The 18,353-nt window shown below is 34.2% G+C and overlaps 1 protein-coding gene across 1 annotated transcript in view; it reads left to right on the plus strand.

Annotated features, from left to right (window-relative positions):
* LOC111464874 (dolichol kinase EVAN) overlaps positions 1 to 6,856 on the plus strand; it is a 9,058-nt gene extending 2,202 nt beyond the window's left edge. Inside the window, exons 2-14 of the mRNA XM_023109140.1 lie at positions 841 to 953; positions 1,098 to 1,301; positions 1,480 to 1,584; positions 1,982 to 2,052; positions 2,125 to 2,205; positions 2,306 to 2,517; positions 2,686 to 2,875; positions 3,000 to 3,065; positions 3,476 to 3,564; positions 3,663 to 3,777; positions 4,761 to 4,812; positions 4,896 to 4,996; positions 6,360 to 6,856. Of these exons, the coding sequence (XP_022964908.1) occupies positions 841 to 953; positions 1,098 to 1,301; positions 1,480 to 1,584; positions 1,982 to 2,052; positions 2,125 to 2,205; positions 2,306 to 2,517; positions 2,686 to 2,875; positions 3,000 to 3,065; positions 3,476 to 3,564; positions 3,663 to 3,777; positions 4,761 to 4,812; positions 4,896 to 4,996; positions 6,360 to 6,473 (1,513 nt within the window). The 3' untranslated portion in view covers positions 6,474 to 6,856. The remainder of the gene's footprint in view (positions 1 to 840; positions 954 to 1,097; positions 1,302 to 1,479; positions 1,585 to 1,981; positions 2,053 to 2,124; positions 2,206 to 2,305; positions 2,518 to 2,685; positions 2,876 to 2,999; positions 3,066 to 3,475; positions 3,565 to 3,662; positions 3,778 to 4,760; positions 4,813 to 4,895; positions 4,997 to 6,359) is intronic.
* The last annotated feature ends 11,497 nt before the right edge of the window (positions 6,857 to 18,353 follow it).

Raw genomic sequence — 18,353 nt, forward strand, 5'->3', positions numbered from 1 at the left:
GTGGGTTATAATTTAGAGTAATTTAGAGTTATTTGTATTTTAAGACTTTTTATTTAATTTCGGTTACATTTGCATAATGGCTAATTATGGCCATAAAGTGTGAATGTTACAACTTTTGTAATTTTCACACTTTATGGAGTCTTAAAATACAAATAACTCTAAATTACTCTAAATTATAACCCACCCAAAATTTACAACAATCAAACTTTATTCTTCTTCAATGTAGCATGAATTGAAACATCTTTTGATAATTTTGACAACATTTTCTTCACATCTTCATTGAAGTATATTGTATGATTGATGTCTCTTGGTTCATATCAATGTATGTCTATTTATTCTGCTCAGTAATTGTTCAATACATGCCTAAGAAGTCTCAGCCTCATATTCAATTTATACAATTAGTTTCTAACACGTTGATTGTGCTAGCTAGTGTCTGACACATGTTCAACAAGTATCAAAGTGTTGGAATATCCAATCCGTATTGGATAAGGACACTTTAACCTAACTAAAATATTTGTGCTTCTTGAACATACAATATAATTCTATATTAACTAACTTTAGAGGTTACATTTCTCCTTTTACGCCCTTATCTTGTAAATTTTCACTACGGGAGACCCAACCCATGTAAATGGATATTTTGTCATCTAGCTAAGTTTCAAGAGATCTTCTGTTATTCTTTTATTGCTCTTGTAGATTTGAATTCCCAATACTATTAAATTTATTTTAACTTTTACTGGAAGTGTGGTCTTTATGGTCAACGCAATGACTTTGTTCAATGATCTATTTTCTTATGTTGTCAATTGTGCTATATCAATGATTTTCAATTGCCATTTTCCGTAGGCCAGGTGCTTCATCAGGAATACTATTAGGAGCAATTACACTTCCTGCTGTAATGCTTGCTAAGATGATTCAGCTTACTAGAGCTTTCTCATCCAATCACACCGGACTTGAGGGTATGGAGTTTCTAAATAAACAGTGACTATGATTGGCATTATTTCTTAAAGCTCTCTTAATTTAGTTGTTGGTACTGGAACTAAGCCCTTTTGTTCTTATTATTGGTTAATGACCACCAGGACTTTTTTAATTTATGTATTCAGAGATCGAAACTTGGACTATGCACTTTTGGTCAACTTCAACCTGCTGTTTGAGTGTGCTTATGCTTCTCTGGAATGCTATGCATGAGTCTGATGTTGTTTCACAAACACGTTTCCATCGTCTTTGGAGGTTGAAGCTTGGTTTGGGTTGTAAGATCCTATATGGTGTTGTGTGCTATAGTTCCTTAGCAACAATGTATCCGAATGGTAACTAAATTTGCTTCTTGTGAATTCTTTCTTTTCTTTCTCATAAACTAAAATGATTTTTTTCCTTGTTTAGGTCAGAAATAGAATGGAGAAAAATCTGCAGAATTTTTTTGTTGAGTTTTTGAATTCATGTTTCAATACTTATTTTTGTTCTTTCTTCTGATTTCTCTTCAATCAGTTGTCCGCATGGCTCTTATGTCGTCGTGGATACTCTGTCATGGGTTGGTTGCTTCCAAATTGATTCAGCATCTTCTTAGTACCTTTCCATCTTGTGCTTCCATTGGTACGTGTTGTATGCCTCTTTTCTTTTTGTAGTAGATGGTTTTAATTTCTTTGGTATTTGAGAAAAACTAAAATCACTACATTGTAACTTGTTTTCATTAATTAAAATGATCAACCATGGCAAGGCAGAAATTATTCAGAAAATTTGATGTCATATTTATCTCCAATGTGAACAAATGTAAATGTTTTCAATGATTAGTTGGTTAATATCATTTCCTAAATATGCTGTGTTCTACTTCTAACTGACCTCCAGAAGCCCAATAAATTGCTTTAATTTTTCTGTGGTCCAGATTCCACAAGTAGTTAAGATCACAAGCCGAACTTATGATTTTTTTAATGTTTAAATCAAATTTCTTTCACGGGCTTACTTCTTCAATGGTAGTGGCATCTTCTTATAGGAGAAGCGCTATTGGTTACGGCTGGACTTGTTCTCTACTTTGGTGACATGCTAGGATGTACTATTGCTAAGGTTTGTAGGGTATATATTTTCCTTGGAATATAACTGTTGCATATATATTTAATAAGAGATTGGTTGGAGCAGATGCTTGGGGCTCTTAGTTCGTCAGAATTGGTTTCTTTTCAGTATATGATGAACAGAAGTGAGATTAGTCCCATAATTCAGGTTTACATCTTGTTTGTGGAAGCTGATTCACATTTTTTTGTCTCAGTAATTCACATGTTTTACTCTCTTTGGGGATTAACATGGTTATTCCAACATGTAGGGTCTGCTGCTTGGCCTTCTTCTGTGCCCAGTGGTCTTTAAACATCTCCACCGATGGGAATGCATTGTGAACACTGAAAACTCTGAAGCTAAGAAATACTTTGAGATTAGAAGATCTATGATATTTTTTTCCGTTCTCGGATTCATTTCGATCGTGGTCGTCCCATCATGGATGATGTTAGTTCATGAATTTGACACACATCCTTTCTTATGGTATGAAATCCATTGGAATTTTGAATTCAGTTTATTGAAAATTTTAGTTTTTTTACTTACTCTCATAAGTCTTTATAAAAATTGTTAAAGTTGATTCATTGACCTAATTGGAGCATATTTTGTCATGTCAACTCTTTATGCTTATCCATATAATTGACTTTCTGTCAGGGTCATATCCTTTACATTTTCAGAACCAGTTAAAAGACTATCTTTATGCGTCTACTGGTTGTCTCTTATATGTGCATCTATTCTGCGGTTCTACAATATCTCAAGAAGTAGCAAGATCGAGAGAATTCTTCTTCGTAAATACTATCATCTCATGGCTGTTTTGATGTTTCTTCCTGCACTTATCTTTCAGGTAAACTTGCTCTAATTATTGATGCTTAGTTGCTACGATAATTTCTTCTCTAGTCAAAACAATGCTGGCATTCTGGATTAGGTGTGTCTAGATTCTGAAAAGTATTTCGATTTTTTTTTTTCAGCCAAGGTTTCTCAATCTAGCCTTTGGTGCAGCTTTGGCAGTTTTCTTGGCATTAGAAATTATTCGAGTAAGTTAATTACTTGAACGTATGGATATTCAATTTACACTTTCATTGGTTTTACGTTGCTATATTGTCTACAATCATTTATTTGATAACTTTGGTGACTGTTATTTTCATTTTGGGAGATGTTATAAATTGATATGATTGCTGTTAGATAGAACACTTGCCCTCATAATTTGTCAAATAAATTATTGAACTCCATGAATTGTATATATGATAATAAATGGAGGGGAACTCAGACGAAAGGTATGTGGGAGGATGACTTGCTTCAATAAATTATAATAAGACTATGATTATCAAGAAATTAAAGTTGAAACAACGATTATATGTGCAAATGTGTGTGCAGTTAAATGTAAATCATGAGACGAGGCTCAATATTATTATTATTATTATTCTCACACAAACCATTACTCTAGGTATGGAGGATTTGGCCTTTGGGCGAACCTGTGCATCAATTTATGAATGCTTTCACAGATCACCGTGACTCTGAATTTCTTATTGTGAGGTATTTTATCTTCTTTTTCATATATACTGTAAGGTATTGTTAACTTTAGGAGAATAAGTTTTATCTAACCCTTTTATCTGTTAATATCTTTTCTTAAGCCACTTCTCACTTTTATTGGGATGTGCGCTTCCTATTTGGATGTCCTCTGGTTACAATGACCGTCCACTTGCACCTTTTGCTGGAATACTGAGTCTTGGAATTGGAGATACAATGGTGAGTGGATTATACCCTCAACTCTGGTGGTGACTCTGAGATACCTGCTTGAATTTAAATGCTGAAATTCGAGTTTGTCCTGAAATATGTGCTATTTTTCTGATTTATTGTTTGTTCTATTGGTTAAACTAATCCTTTTCGCATTAACTGAAACAATGGGACTGATGAGTTGAAAATCTCAACATTTATGCTGGACTATTTTCTTGGCCGATAATTTATTTGTTTCTCAAAAGTAAATGAAGCATGCTCGTAAGCTCTACCATTTAAAATTCTATGATTCTTAATGTTTTTTGGCCCTCTAACATCAGCCGTTAACAGCTGTGGGAACTATCATGTTGTAGGTAGTTCATTTGAAACTATGAGTACTTAAGTTTGAACAACCTGAGGAACAAACCAAACCTAATATTAAACATATATTTGTTCTTTGGCAATTGATTTCTTGTTGTATTGATTTAATTTATGGTTGATAGTGCTGTTACTAAACCCGACATGCACAAATAGTTTTGAATTGAAGGATCTTCTACTTTAAAATGAGACAAAAATGAATTTCATTTCGACGGGCATTTGGTTGGAAAATGAAATTCTCAACTATAACTCAAATTTTCATAAAAAATACGGTGTTGAGAAATCTAGGAAGGAGGTTTGAGAGTTGGTGAGATTTATTGCTTATGTTTGGGCGTTGGTCTCTAGATCGTTTAGTAAATATAACATCAATCTTGTTCTTTTGGACTGGATTCTTTATTCTAGTTAGTGTTGGACTACTTATGTTTTGGGGCTTATTTTTTGTATGCCCTTTTTATTTCATAAACTTCAGTTTCTTACCCAAAAAAAAAAAAAAAAAAAAAAAAAAAAAAAAAAAAAAAAAGAGAGAAAAAGAACTATAACATCAATATGAACATAAGTTTTTTTAATGCCGTAGACTACTAGTGGTCAAACCACCATTTTTTTTTAATAATAAAAATGATAGTTTTCTTCCTTCTCAGGCATCTGTTGTTGGTCACAAGTATGGTGTCCTGCGATGGAGCAAAACTGGAAGTGAGTATTCTTTTTGTTCATGCGCCCTATGATATAAGTTTTTGTGATTTAAACGTCTAATATTGTAACATTGCACTTTGTAGAGAAAACCATTGAAGGTACAGCTGCTGGTATCACATCTGTTCTAGCTGCTTGTTCTATTCTGCTTCCACTTCTAGCATCCACTGGATATATTTTGACAGAGGTTAGTCGATCTCTCTATCCTTCTGAACCACTAATCAGCGAAAGAAACTTCAGCAAAATGGTGTTAATTAGAAAAGAAATGCAGCAACATAGAATCTCGAATGATTTGGGGAACTTGAGTGTCTTTCTTGATCAAGCTTAATACTAGACAACTACAAAGTTGCTTGCTTTGACTTCCTCTACTCATTCTACTTATAAGCACGCCCATTAAAAAACCAGTAGCCATCTCATTTAGCTACTCTATAGTAAACGACCTATTTAATAATCAAATCCTAAATATTCGGTAACTTTTCCTCTAAACCTCTTATCCCCAAAATCTGGGTCAAATAGGGGTGCTTGCAGTGGTATTATGGATCCATTGGAGAAATTGAATCCCTTTCCTTAGCAGTCTTGCTTGGCTTCAATACTCGTTACTTGGGGTGTGCCGAGGGTCATCTTCTGGCATACAAGTCGAAGCCATGCAACCACAGTAATTGACGTAAGGCATCCCTCTGCAGGGGGACCTTTTTCCATTGTTCACTTTTTCCTCACCAGACCGACATTGTGCTGCTAGCTTCAAAATGATCTTATCAGCCACTAGATAAATCACCATGAGCAATGCTTTTAGGAGTGGGACTGGTATGAACTAGAATAGGTGTTCCCTCAAGAGCCAATTGGTGACCATACCATGCCTGTCATCCAGCAATGTGAAACTTGAAGCCCGAATCAATTTCCTATTCTTTGTGATTATGGAAATACTCAACAATTCTTCCAGCAACTTTCATTTCCCATAAATTGGAAAACTGAAACAAGTTTCTTTGGAACCTTTTATTTATTTATTTATTTTTTTGAACATGAGATAAAAAAGTTCCTTTAAAACCTTAAAATCGACAAAAAGAACAGAGTGAGTGAAAGGAAAGTTGTGGGAACTAAACCTTACAAACCAATTACTTCACATCCTCCTTTCTATTAATTTTCCCAGGATTTTTTCAGTTGAATCCATTTTTCTACCTATCTAGATGGAGGTCTGTTTGTAACTGAAATCATCCTCCCGTCATTCTTGATGCAGAAGGTTGGGAGATGTTGACCGATGTTAGAGATAGAAAAGAGATGAGGTTGGGTTCGAGGAGAGATTGTGGGGAGAAAATGGAGACCAGACACACACACACACACACACACACAAAACAATATAAATTATTAATTGTTAATAATTCAAACATATTAAGTGTCATGCCACAGTCAAACAGGCAAAGCATGCAGATCAAATAAAACTGATTTCAAACTGCAGCACTAAAGTGTGATTTGTCCAATAATTTACTTATCGATATTGATGTCTTACAATTTTTGTATCTATATATTCCTGATACGGTTGATTACCCTTTCAGCGATGGCTGTCTCTTCTCCTAGCCGTCACAGTTAGTGGTCTATTGGAGGCTTATACAGCACAGCTTGACAACGCTTTCATACCGCTTGTGTTCTACAGCCTTCTTTGCTTGTAGAAGCGATCAGATCTCCTTTCAGCCGACTCAGCTTGTTGCTGGCGTCTCCAATCTCCAAATAAAACTTCAACTTAGCGTCTCATTAAATGCCTCAAGTCTTGCATTCTTCAGCAGATTGCACACTTTTGTACAAAGAGCTCATATTTACTGCTGGAAACCTCTAACATACGGTCTCTTCTTGTATCATATTTCGTTATCTAATTCAACTTCTATTCTTTTCAATTAAAAAAGGTATGATGTTAGCTGTAGAGAGGGGAGGGAGGGGTAGAGATTGTGTAATTTGCAATGCTGCGGCGAAGATTCCTAGAAGAGAGCGTTTAATTTTTGTAGCAACTTACCATTGGAAGAAATTATACTTATAGAAATGCATACAACACATCCTTTTCTAACTCTGCATAGTGTACGGACCACTTGGTAGCGGTTCTTTTCTTTCTTGCCATTCTTTAACCTCATCTTATATTATTACGGTCCATACTTACCATGATTATTTTATTTTGACAGTGTTGTAAAATAGCTTACAGGGTGACAAAGAAGACTGAGTTTGTCGGTTGGAGAGGAGAACAAAATATTATATATAAGGGTGTGGAAACTTTTCCCTAGCAGATGTGTTTTTAAAACCGTTAAGTTGATGGCGATACCCAACGAGCCAAAGCGGACAATATCGATTAGCAGTGTGCTTGGGATGTTACGTTTTATTATGAGCTGACATGAAGCACTAGAAATAGTTGTTGAGAGAGGGCTTGGACTGTTACGTGTTCGGTCATTCGAAATAGTTGTTGAGAGAGTTATATGACCATGTAGTGTAGGCCAAAACTTCGTGCCATGTACGGTCCATACAATTTGGCACCATGGCCAAGCAAGGGGTATCAAGCCAAGTGCTTGGAGCGCCTCAACCAACTTGAGATGATCGAGCTTTTAAAATCGACACATTCTTGTATTGTGTTACTTCCTTTTTAGATCAACTGGGTAAGAGATTTGAACTTCAACTTTTAAAGAGGTAAGTAATGTCTTGACTAGTTAAGATCCATCGGAGCTTTTGTTACAAGTGGCACGTGATTTTTCCCTAAAATGTGAGAGATCAAAAAAGTTATTGCTGTACTTTGGGAGTTGTTGGATTCAAGTTGGAGACTTATAATGCCTCTGATAACAAAACAAAGGTGTGAGGTGTTTTGAATAATGTCCAAACACCATACAAATGCATGTGGTTCTGCTTCCTCCCAATCAATGTAAGACAGGACACATTTGTCCAAAATCTAGTTGCATTATATTATATTTAATTATAAATATCTACAACTGACAGCTGGATCTTAACGAAAGAGTAGAGGAACCCCAGGTGAAGGGGTAGCATTACGAACTTTTTGGTTCTTTTTCATTTCCATGGCGTATTACGTGGACCCTTTGATGGCTGTTATTTTCCACTGTTCTTTTCACTTTTTGGTGAGTGGGACGAGTTGATGATGACATGGCTTAGCTGTATTTGGAATAAGAGGCAGCATCTTACGTGGGACCTCCACAATTGTCCAAGTGGAAGTAAACTAAAAAAAGGGCAATCTTTTGATAGACATGTGGCTGCTGATTAGATTCTTCACATATCTCTTGGTCCCATTTCTTTTTATGGCTGTCTATCAAATTTTGTGTGCTTATGGTGTACCAATTTAAACGTTCATTATTGGAGCGTTCCCAATTTTTAACATTTTTAGAATAGAAATTTGTTAAAATGTTGGACAAAAAAAGTGTAACAATAAACTTGAATGAACAAGGGGCATATCATTCTATGTCATCCTCTCAAATTCCATCCAAAAGTTTAAGGAATTTCTACTTTCTACTTTTAAGGTAAGAGTAAAATGAAGATTTTTACTTGGAAGGTAACTGTGCAAAAAGGAGAAAACAACTCCCTCTCTATCTCCTACGGACTCTCGTCTCTCTCTTTCCTTTAACTATCCTTCACAGTGCTACCTCAACCACAGACATCGTCAATTACACTAGATTTTTCGTAGTGGTAACACGGTTGATAAGGTGATAGTGGTAACATTATTGATAAGGTGGGTATCTTAGAATGATAATACTATTGATATGACCAACTTTTTAATTGTTATAGATGATTTAATCCAAATCATTTTGGAAGACACAGGTGAGTTGGGTTGGGGTATGACCAAATTTTTAATTGCTATAGATGATTTAACTCAATCGATTCTTGTTGAGACATGTGAGTAGGGGTATTTTAGATAACTCCTGTAAAGACAGAGCCGTTGAAAAGTCACCGAAGAGTGGTCGGTCAACATCTGATCGATTTGAGTTATCACATCGGTTCAGATAGAATTAGGTTTGGGTTACCGGTTGAGCATGAGTTTGGACTAACTTAAAAATTTAGTTGGTTCAATTTAACAAAATTTAGTTGGAAAGAAACTCATGACCAACTCAATTCATCGTGATTTTATTTAGTCAACATATAACATAGCTCTTTTACATATATTTTATTTAAAAAAATTTCAAAAATACATTTCTGTATGTACTAGAACGTTAGAAAAATTTGTAAATAATTTTTACCAATTTAAAAATATAATATTGAATTAGCTCGAACAAATTATTTAAAGAAACTAAAACAATATATCGATAGTAATTTTGAATAGATTGTGACCAGGCTATAGTACTTCCGTTGGGACTAAAAATTTCTCTCTTATCCAACCATTATAATTCTACGTCCTTCTTCAGCATGAATGACGCACGGGACACCTAATCGTTCGGGCAATCCATTAACAAAAATATTGTCTCCATTGACAAAATCCACAACTGAACTTCTGTTGGGTCCCCCACGGTTCCGTTTAAAGCATGCGGGTCATACTACTTGAAATTCTGTAAATATCTCGCTCCTCTAGTAGATTGCGAGTTATTGGCCTACTGGGTGGCTACCATTGTATGATCATTGCTTGAAATGATTCACACATCAAGTTCGTAGTGGGATCTATTCCAGCCGCTAGCGCTACTGGAGGTGGCACAACTGCGTCTGTACGAGTTACTGAGCCCTCGCGAGGTGGGCTCTCTTCACCTCTACACCTTCCCCTAATAGTGGGCTATCTTTTTCCTCGACGTCCTCTTTCATGTTCTCTAGGCAGCATGGTTCTAAAACTAACTTAAAACTTTACTTAAGTCTACTACTCGCTAACTCAATTTACATCATAAGCATACAATTAAATCAAATAACATGCTTCAGTAATAAAATAATCTAGGCTATCAAACTCGGGCATAAGTTATATGGATAATAAGTAAACAACAATAATATACGCAATCAAAGACATTTTTCTTCTTATCTTATACATGTCATGCCTAACGGTGACAGGGAATCTACGATGGGACGATGGAACATGTAAGCCTACCTTGTAGGTTAGTTTATAGAAGTTTGTGATGGGTTTGGACCCAAAGATTCGTCGCAGAGAAGAAGTCATCGACACAACCACTTATGAGGCCGCACTAAGGACAACTAAGACTCCTTTCCTAATTCATTTTTCTGGGACAGAGGAAACCTCCTTTAGTCTCGGCCGAAACAAAAACAAAGATTCAAGAGGATTCAAAACACATTTTCAACTCCCTTTTGGTTCTCGTCTTCGAAGTAAAGGTGGCCACTTCGTGGAGCTTGTGACAAGTCTGTCGCGAACTTAACAAAATTCCACTCTCCTCTGTCTCACTCAAGTGAATGGGTAGACGGAATATGTAAAAAAGGAAAGGTTGAGAAAGTCTAAATTTTCCATGGAAGTCAACTCCTTCTTAGTCTCGATGCTTCTTTTGGGTGACAGCTCAATCAAGACTTGAGTCAAGAAAGCCAAAGTCTTTCATTAAATAGATTCCTATTCTCATACCTAATAATAATTCCTCTCATTTACAGTTGAGCTACTTTACACTTTTCCCTACTTCGAATCAATTTTCATTACGGCCATGGTATTAATTATATGGCTGATATGAATTTTGTTCTTTCTTGCGCCATTTTAACCTTCCTTCTCATGAATGATTCAAGATAAGAAAAATGAAAAAGATTCCAATTTCACATGGATTTACTTGGTTGGAGTGAAGCTTACGGAACAAAACCAAAATTAGCAGACAATTATGACGAGATGTTCCTCATTTCCTCTGGGTCGTCGAGGGGGACCCAAAGAAATTTCAGATTAGATATTTGGGATGAGGTTTACAAATCTCACAATAAAGAAAATGATTTTTTTTAAAGAGAAATAGGTATAAAAGTAGTCGTCATTAGATTTTCTTGAAGTTCAAACCAAGCCTATAGAGATTGGTGTCTTAGCCCAAGAAAAAGCATAGCCAGAATGATAAAACCTTCTAGAGTGAATACCTGGAATTCCTCCCAAAACTCGATTTACGACGGAATAAAAATGATATTTTTTTCTCGAAATATAGACCAATGCACTAATTTTATAAGAAAAATGGCTAGACATTTGTGAGGTCCTCCCTTATAAAAAAAAACAATGGTAATTTTCAAAGTTATTTTTTCATTACTTCGCAAAATGAAATTTAGAACTGATCGGAGCAAATCAAAATAGAAGTTGGTTCGACGAGAACGGTAGTCTTAAATGAATTTTCATAAAATAGGTCAATCAAGAGAGATTTGACAATTTCGAATGTAAGTTTTTTAGAATTGCCATGATATTATGATACAGTAATGTGTACACCACAATACTATGCGGCCTTTTTCCCTCCATGACTCCAGCAATGCAAGTGTGCACTAGCTGAAGGCAAGACCAAGGAGTACGTATATGCTTTGCCCGGAGAGTCCATATGCGCGTACATAAATGTACACTATCAACACGAGGAGAACAAGGAGTGAACGGCCGGCTTCAATCTAGAGTGCCATGGATGTCAAAACAATGCCTTAAATGGCCCATCATACATGACAACAAATGGTAACAACAAAAAATGAACGAAGAAATCTTTTATTATTCTTGAAATCGATGAATATCTTATCTTACACATCTTGCGAAGTTTCCAAAAAGCTCAAAGAAATTTATTTCAACAAAAATAGGCCCATTTTTTATGAACCCATAATCCTTGGGTCAATTTCACAGTGTGATCAAGATTCTTGTTTTGGTTTTGTTACAAGAAATTATTTTTGAAATTGTAAGTAAGAATCAAAACCCATGAAACTAATTAATAAAACTATCAAATTGTGACTAACAATTTAAAAAACAAAGTATCTAAGTATATATCAAAGTCGTTAAAATGCAGATATATTGAAAAAAAATTGTGGTATTGAGCTAATAACATTAATATAACAGATATATCTAAAAAAAATTGTGGTATTGATCTAATAACATTAATGTCATGGAGCACTACTTAAGTAACAAAATTGTCGTTCGAAACTCGAGGAATTTGATCTGACAATCGTGTTAAAGAAAACGACTTTTAAATCTAAAATATCCAAAAACCTAAAAAACCACAAGAAATCAACTTAATGGAAATTAGGATCTAGATTTATCTTGATGATTAATATTAAAAGTACAAAAATAAAAAATAAAAAAAAGCTCGTTTCTATGAGTTTAGCACATAAATCTAAACACAAAAAATGTAAAGAAACATGTTCATGGCTTAAGAAACATAATATGCAACTTCCATTTTAATATCCAAAGTCTTCATTCTAAAGCATTAACATGAATGATTTTCTATGGTCTTGAAAATAAATCTTAGAATAATATATGGTTAACCAAAACATTGTAACTTTGTCCGTAAATGCCACAAGCCGAATTGTAACAAAATAATACTCTCATATTAAAAAATATAATGAAACCTCCGGAGACTAAGCATGTATGTGTACAATATTCTCATCCACTATGAAGTTCTTATAACAGGATTAAAACACTTTTATTTCATACGTGTTCCTTTTTCCAATTGATTTAGACTTCACGAACTCAAATCATCCTAAACAACACGACTCTAGTCAAAACAATAGGTAGTAAATGCATCGACACACTTTTAATTATATGCACGCAACATCAAGAACAGAAACTTGCACGTATGTTTTTCGATAGGAAAGAATTCCTTCTAATGTCTTAAGATCATCCTAATTGTTCATACAATACTTCCTTTTGTGCTCGTGCCGGTAAATGCCACAAGCCAAATTGTAACAAAATTATACTCTCATGTCGATATGCTTTTAATTATATGCACGCAACATGAAGAACAGAAACTTGCACGTATGTTTTTTCGATAGGAAAGAATTCCTTCTAATGTTCGAAGATCATCTTAAATGTTCACATGGAACTTTCGTACATCCATCTTTATCCATCTCGTGAATTTTGAAAAATATCGAATAGATCAGAGCTTTATTAAATACTAAAACCGAAAGTTTACTATACAAATTTAGAAGTTCATAAACTAAACTTGTAATTTAACTCGAGAAGAACATCGTGGGGCCACTAGAATATGATAAAAGCAAAAGGTATAGGCAATATATGCTCAAGCTTTCTTCCTCCACAGACCCATTTGGTCAGCTACAACATTACATATCTTCTTCATTTTGTACTGCATATTTGATTGAAATTAATATGAAGTGGGGCATGAGTGACAAGATGAGGCTGAGAAGCAATGGACGGTGGATGGGAATCCCACGTGTAATTGGAGCAAATCCCTTGCCACACGATGTTACCGAGGTACATTCTGGAAACTGCTCGCGTGCTCTAATTTGGTACCTTCACAGATTCTGGCCATACCTTTCCCACAACATATTGGGTCAGTGTTTCAGAGATTTTAACTTTGGGGCAATAAATTATTATTTTGCAAATATTAAATTCATTACGCGTTTTTTATTTATACCCGTATTCAATTGAATTAAATACCCCAAACGTTTACAAACATGTGATTCAACCTATTCTAATTCTTGTCCGCTCTTCTCTTATTCCCATTAATTTACTTTTTGCTCATTTAAGGGCGTTCATGGGTTGGATCGAGTCAGGTTAGGATGTTTTTAGACCTACCTCAATTATTCGGGTTATAAATTATTTCAACTAAACCAATCATTTTTAAATAATGAACTTAACTCAATCTAATTATAAATCTTGGCCGCTCTTCTCTTATTCTCATTAGTTTACTTTTCGCTCATTTAGGGGCATTTATGGGTTGGATCGAGTCGGGTTAGGAAGTTTTTAGACCTAGCTCAATTATTCGGATTATAAATTATTTCAACTGAAACAATCATTTTAAAATTACGAACTTAACACAATCTAACCATAAATTTTTCAAGATTAAATTCGTTTAGATTGTCCCGTCATTTATTGAAATTTTTATTTTAATAAAAATAAAAATTTCATTCACGAAACATATATGATTATTTTAACTCAATTACAATATATTTTTTTGAAACTGACTAATAAAAAAATAAGTATGAAATTAAATAAATACGTATATATAATTGTATTATGAGTTAGAAAGATATATTTTATAATTAATAATAAATTCGAGTTAGTTTAATTCAACTCAACTACATTAGAATATATGCTAAAACCACCACATTTAAACCGGTAGTGAGAGTTTAGGGTATTAAATAAGATCAAATAAATTATAAAGAGAACAACAAATGGATGAAAGCAAAGAGAACAATAAATGGATACAAAATATTTGACTATAATTGAAGGCGAAATATTCTCAAACTAACTCAAATATTTTATTTGAATGTAATACGATCCATATAAGCTCATGTCTAATCCGAACTATACAAGTTATGTTCGGTTAATTGGGTTGATCGAGTTTTTTTAATGTAATAAATGATTTATTAATATTATAATATTGAGGATTTTGGCACTAATTTTAATCTTATTATTTTGTTATTATTCTTGTCCCACTCTTATCAACTCCCTGTACCGATAAGTGTGGATGTTTTATTGTCGCTTAGCTTTCGTGTCTCCAATACCAAATTGGTGTCTCCAATATTAATGCATTTGGTATTGTCATAATGTATCAATTTATCATTTCTACCATATTTCTACACTTATAGCCTTTGTAAATTACCATATAAACTCATTAAAATTTATAAAGTTTTGGCTAGATATTTTTTTGAAAGCCCAATCATTGCAATCTCGATCAAATCAAATAATTCAACCAATATTATATGATTTATCAATTATCAAGAATACATTTTTGTTTGATGTATATCCTCTAAGAGGATAGACACTACGCGTATACTCGTAAGAGATCATAAACCTTTAGGGAAATAAAGTTTTCAAAGGGGAGAGGAGAATAAAATATTTCTTATAAGAGTGAGGAAAGCTCTAGTAGATGCGTTTTAAAATCGTGAGGGCGATACGTAATGGGCTAAAGTGAACATATATGCTAGTTGTGGGCTTGGACTATTGCAAATGGTATCAAAGCCAGACACGGGGCTGTGTGCCAGCAAGGACATTGGGTCCCCACGAGGGGTGGATTATGAGATCTCACATCTGTTGAAGAGGAGAACGAAGCATTCCTTATAAGAGGGTAGAAACCTCTCCCTAGTTGACACGTTCTAAAATCGTAAAGCTGACGCCAATACGTAACGTGCTAAAGTGGACAATATCTGCTAGCAGTGGACTTGTGTTGTTACATATTTAGACGGGTATATTCATATTTTGTAAATGGTCTCTTACGATTATGGGTGTATACGGGTTGAGTTGAATTAGGTTGGAAACATCTTTCTAGATCAACTCGAAATTTCATGATGGTTGGGTTGATGACCTCAACAATTTGAATAGAGTTTCCAACTCTTTATTTGTAAGGCCGGATTGTTCTTTTATTATTTTATTATTTTATTATTATTATTTAAAAAACAAATCTTAATCTACTGTACAAGTTATATTGGTAATTAAATTTTCATAAAATTAATTATCAACTATTCACGAGCCATAACTTATTACTAACATAAGCTACAATGTCAAATATTCTTAATTTACATAATAATTTTAAAAGCACAGTAATGCTTTTGTTGTAATACTATTTTTTGGTTGGTTAGATTAAACTGACAAGAAAAAATGTCAACTAGTAAACCGATTCAAATTTATTGTTTCCAAAAACTAGACCCAATCCAAACTAAAAAAAATCTAACTCAACCTAATTTTAGATTAGTCGAATTCTAAGTCAAATCAATACCTCATACTTAGAGCAGATATTTCTAATGACTACAAATTTTTTTTGCATAATACTTGTGTTAATGAAGTGGATTATATATTTGATTTGATCAAATAAAATGGGTTTAAGCTTAAACTAGAAATGACCAAACGAGTGCAGTGAATCTCAAATACTACCCCACAAACTAACTCGAGCTCTTTTAACATGCTTTATTTTCACACGTTATTTTCGGATGTCTATGCTAATAATGTGTACTTTTGTGGCTCAATCATAGAAATTTCAAAATTGAATGTTATTGGTTTTGAGTAATCTTATGGGTGATCTCTTAGAAATTTTTCCAAGAACCAATGAAGACAAAATATGCTAAAAATACTTGGATTGATTTGTGGGAATAATCTTAAGTCAAACCGTGTCCAAATTGTATGGGAACAGAAGCAAAGATAAGCACTGTTACGATATTAGATGAATATTGTTATAAGTGAAACTTAGTCTAGTTTGAATGACAAAACTTCGATCCGAGATTAAACAAAGGGAAGTTCATGGTTAGCCTTAAACATGTCGCTAGGCCCTAGGTCAAGCCACCATACCTTCTTTTTTTGAAGTAAGTTAGTGACTAGATTAAAATGAAACCATACATCGAATTGAAGATCCAACGAAGAAAAAAGGTAGCAATGAAACCCTACATCGACTCGTATTGAATGAACACATAGCTCTTCAAGATATATTATACAACCCTGTTGAGGATATTTAGTCGGTTTACTATATGTCATATTTGACCATTGATCATATGAATTTGAGTGTTGAAAGGAAAACGATTAGAAGAAGATTCAAAAGCCATAGTATTAGAGCTCGTCTGGTTTAGCAACTCCGATCATTTCTTCTCTATGACTTCTGAATCTTCTTCTCATCTTCTTTCTTTCAACACTCTAATCCATATGATTAAGGGTCAAATATGATACATATGGTAAACCATAATGAAAAGCTAAATATCTTCAGCCCTACCTTTAGCAACGCTTCGATTAAGTCCTAGCTAATATAACATCAACCTGTACAAATCAAACAAAAGCTTAAGTTTTCTTGCTACGTGTTGGACGAGTGGCACCATTAGCATTTAAATTGTCTTGCAGGTATCATTTGTCCCATTTTTTCAATGAGATGGTGCAAATGATATTTGCAAACATGATATGAGTATTCTTAGTCTCATCGTGTCGAGGATTACTGAGATTGAGTCCCACATTGGTTAATTTAGTGGAAGTTCATGGGTTTAGTGAAGAATAATATCTCCATTGGTATGAGGCCTTTTGGGAAAGCCCAAAGCAAATTCATGAGAGCTTATACTCATAGTGGACACTATCATACCATTGTGGAGAGTTGTGAATCCTAACACATCTTTCTAATAGGGCGTTATATAGAGCCTATAGAACACTGCACAATTATGATATTTGACAGTATTTCCACTCAAGTTGTAATTATTGTCACATTAAAGAAGAATGGCGAAGATTTATTGTGATTATGAGCTAAAATGTAAAGTGTATGTAAATTGTGAGTTAATTAATAATAATCGTGAATGCATGCATAATTTATTATAAACATACAACTCTAGTTTATGCTCATGAGCTAGTTATGATATGAGAGACGTATGAGTATTCTTAGTTTATTAATTTCTACAGGATTTCTGATGCGTTGTGTGCTAAGTTCGATTTTTGATGCGTTGTGTGCTAAGTTAGGAACAATGAGTATTTCTAACGTTAGCTATGTCCAAGACGATAGCGTGGACGAACTAGAAACTTCAGAAATCCATGTGTTAAGACTCTTTCCTTCCAAATTGATGATATAATTTATGGCGGTCCTACCCAAATTGAGTGGGAGTCGCTAATTGTAACGGGGTGAGGCCGAATAGCTAATTGCTTTTCATGAATATCCATCGGTTTCGGTATTTTACCATACTTCTTTCTGCATTTTCATACAATTTAGACACCACATTTTTGTCGACGTGCAACTCGAACAGGCCAATACTCTAGTTTATGGTGGGGATCAAACAATCAACATTTAGAAGGTAGTCATTGCTCGTTTCTACCCGAATACACCATAAATTTTCAATTTCATCCGACTAAACACATAAAACTTAAATAACTGTTGCAATTTTTATCATTGGTTCAATTTACGCTAATTCTCCCATTAATTTTAACATAAGACGGTCTAAGAATATGCATAAACTCAATAATTTAAATAAAACAAACTTTTACACAAAAATAAGCTCAACCATGCCCTAATTAACCATTGTACAACTTTACCCGAGTTATTTTCAATTTAAAAAGTTGAATCGGCATCAGAAGCGGATATTCAAAAGAATTAGGTCAGAGATGGAGAGTGCTTCCTCGACCAGCCAAACCCAGGCATTATCTCTTACATTAGACGACATAATTCATAGACGAACTTTCCATTTTCGGTAGCGTTTTCAATAATCTAGAAGTCTGAAGAAGTAAGCATAATCTAAGAATGAAGTGATTATATGGGCTTAGAATTGCTTCATTCCATGAGAACCACTTCAATAATTTGGAGGCAGAAATGACAGTTCTAAAAGTGACACTTCATAGAACTTTGAATGCATGGACTCATTTACTCACATGCTGTGGTCTCCTCTTAACTTAACTTCACATACTTCAGTCCAAAACCTTGCATGCCATTTCCTCTCTCTATTTCACCTTTTTGACCTCTTCAAATCTTATCTCTCACTCCACATCAACACTATATATACACCTAATTTCATAAATTTTTGAGCAA

This window comes from Cucurbita moschata, unplaced genomic scaffold (assembly GCF_002738365.1).
Source record: "Cucurbita moschata cultivar Rifu unplaced genomic scaffold, Cmos_1.0 Cmo_Scf00031, whole genome shotgun sequence".
Classification (NCBI taxonomy): Eukaryota; Viridiplantae; Streptophyta; class Magnoliopsida; order Cucurbitales; family Cucurbitaceae; genus Cucurbita; species Cucurbita moschata.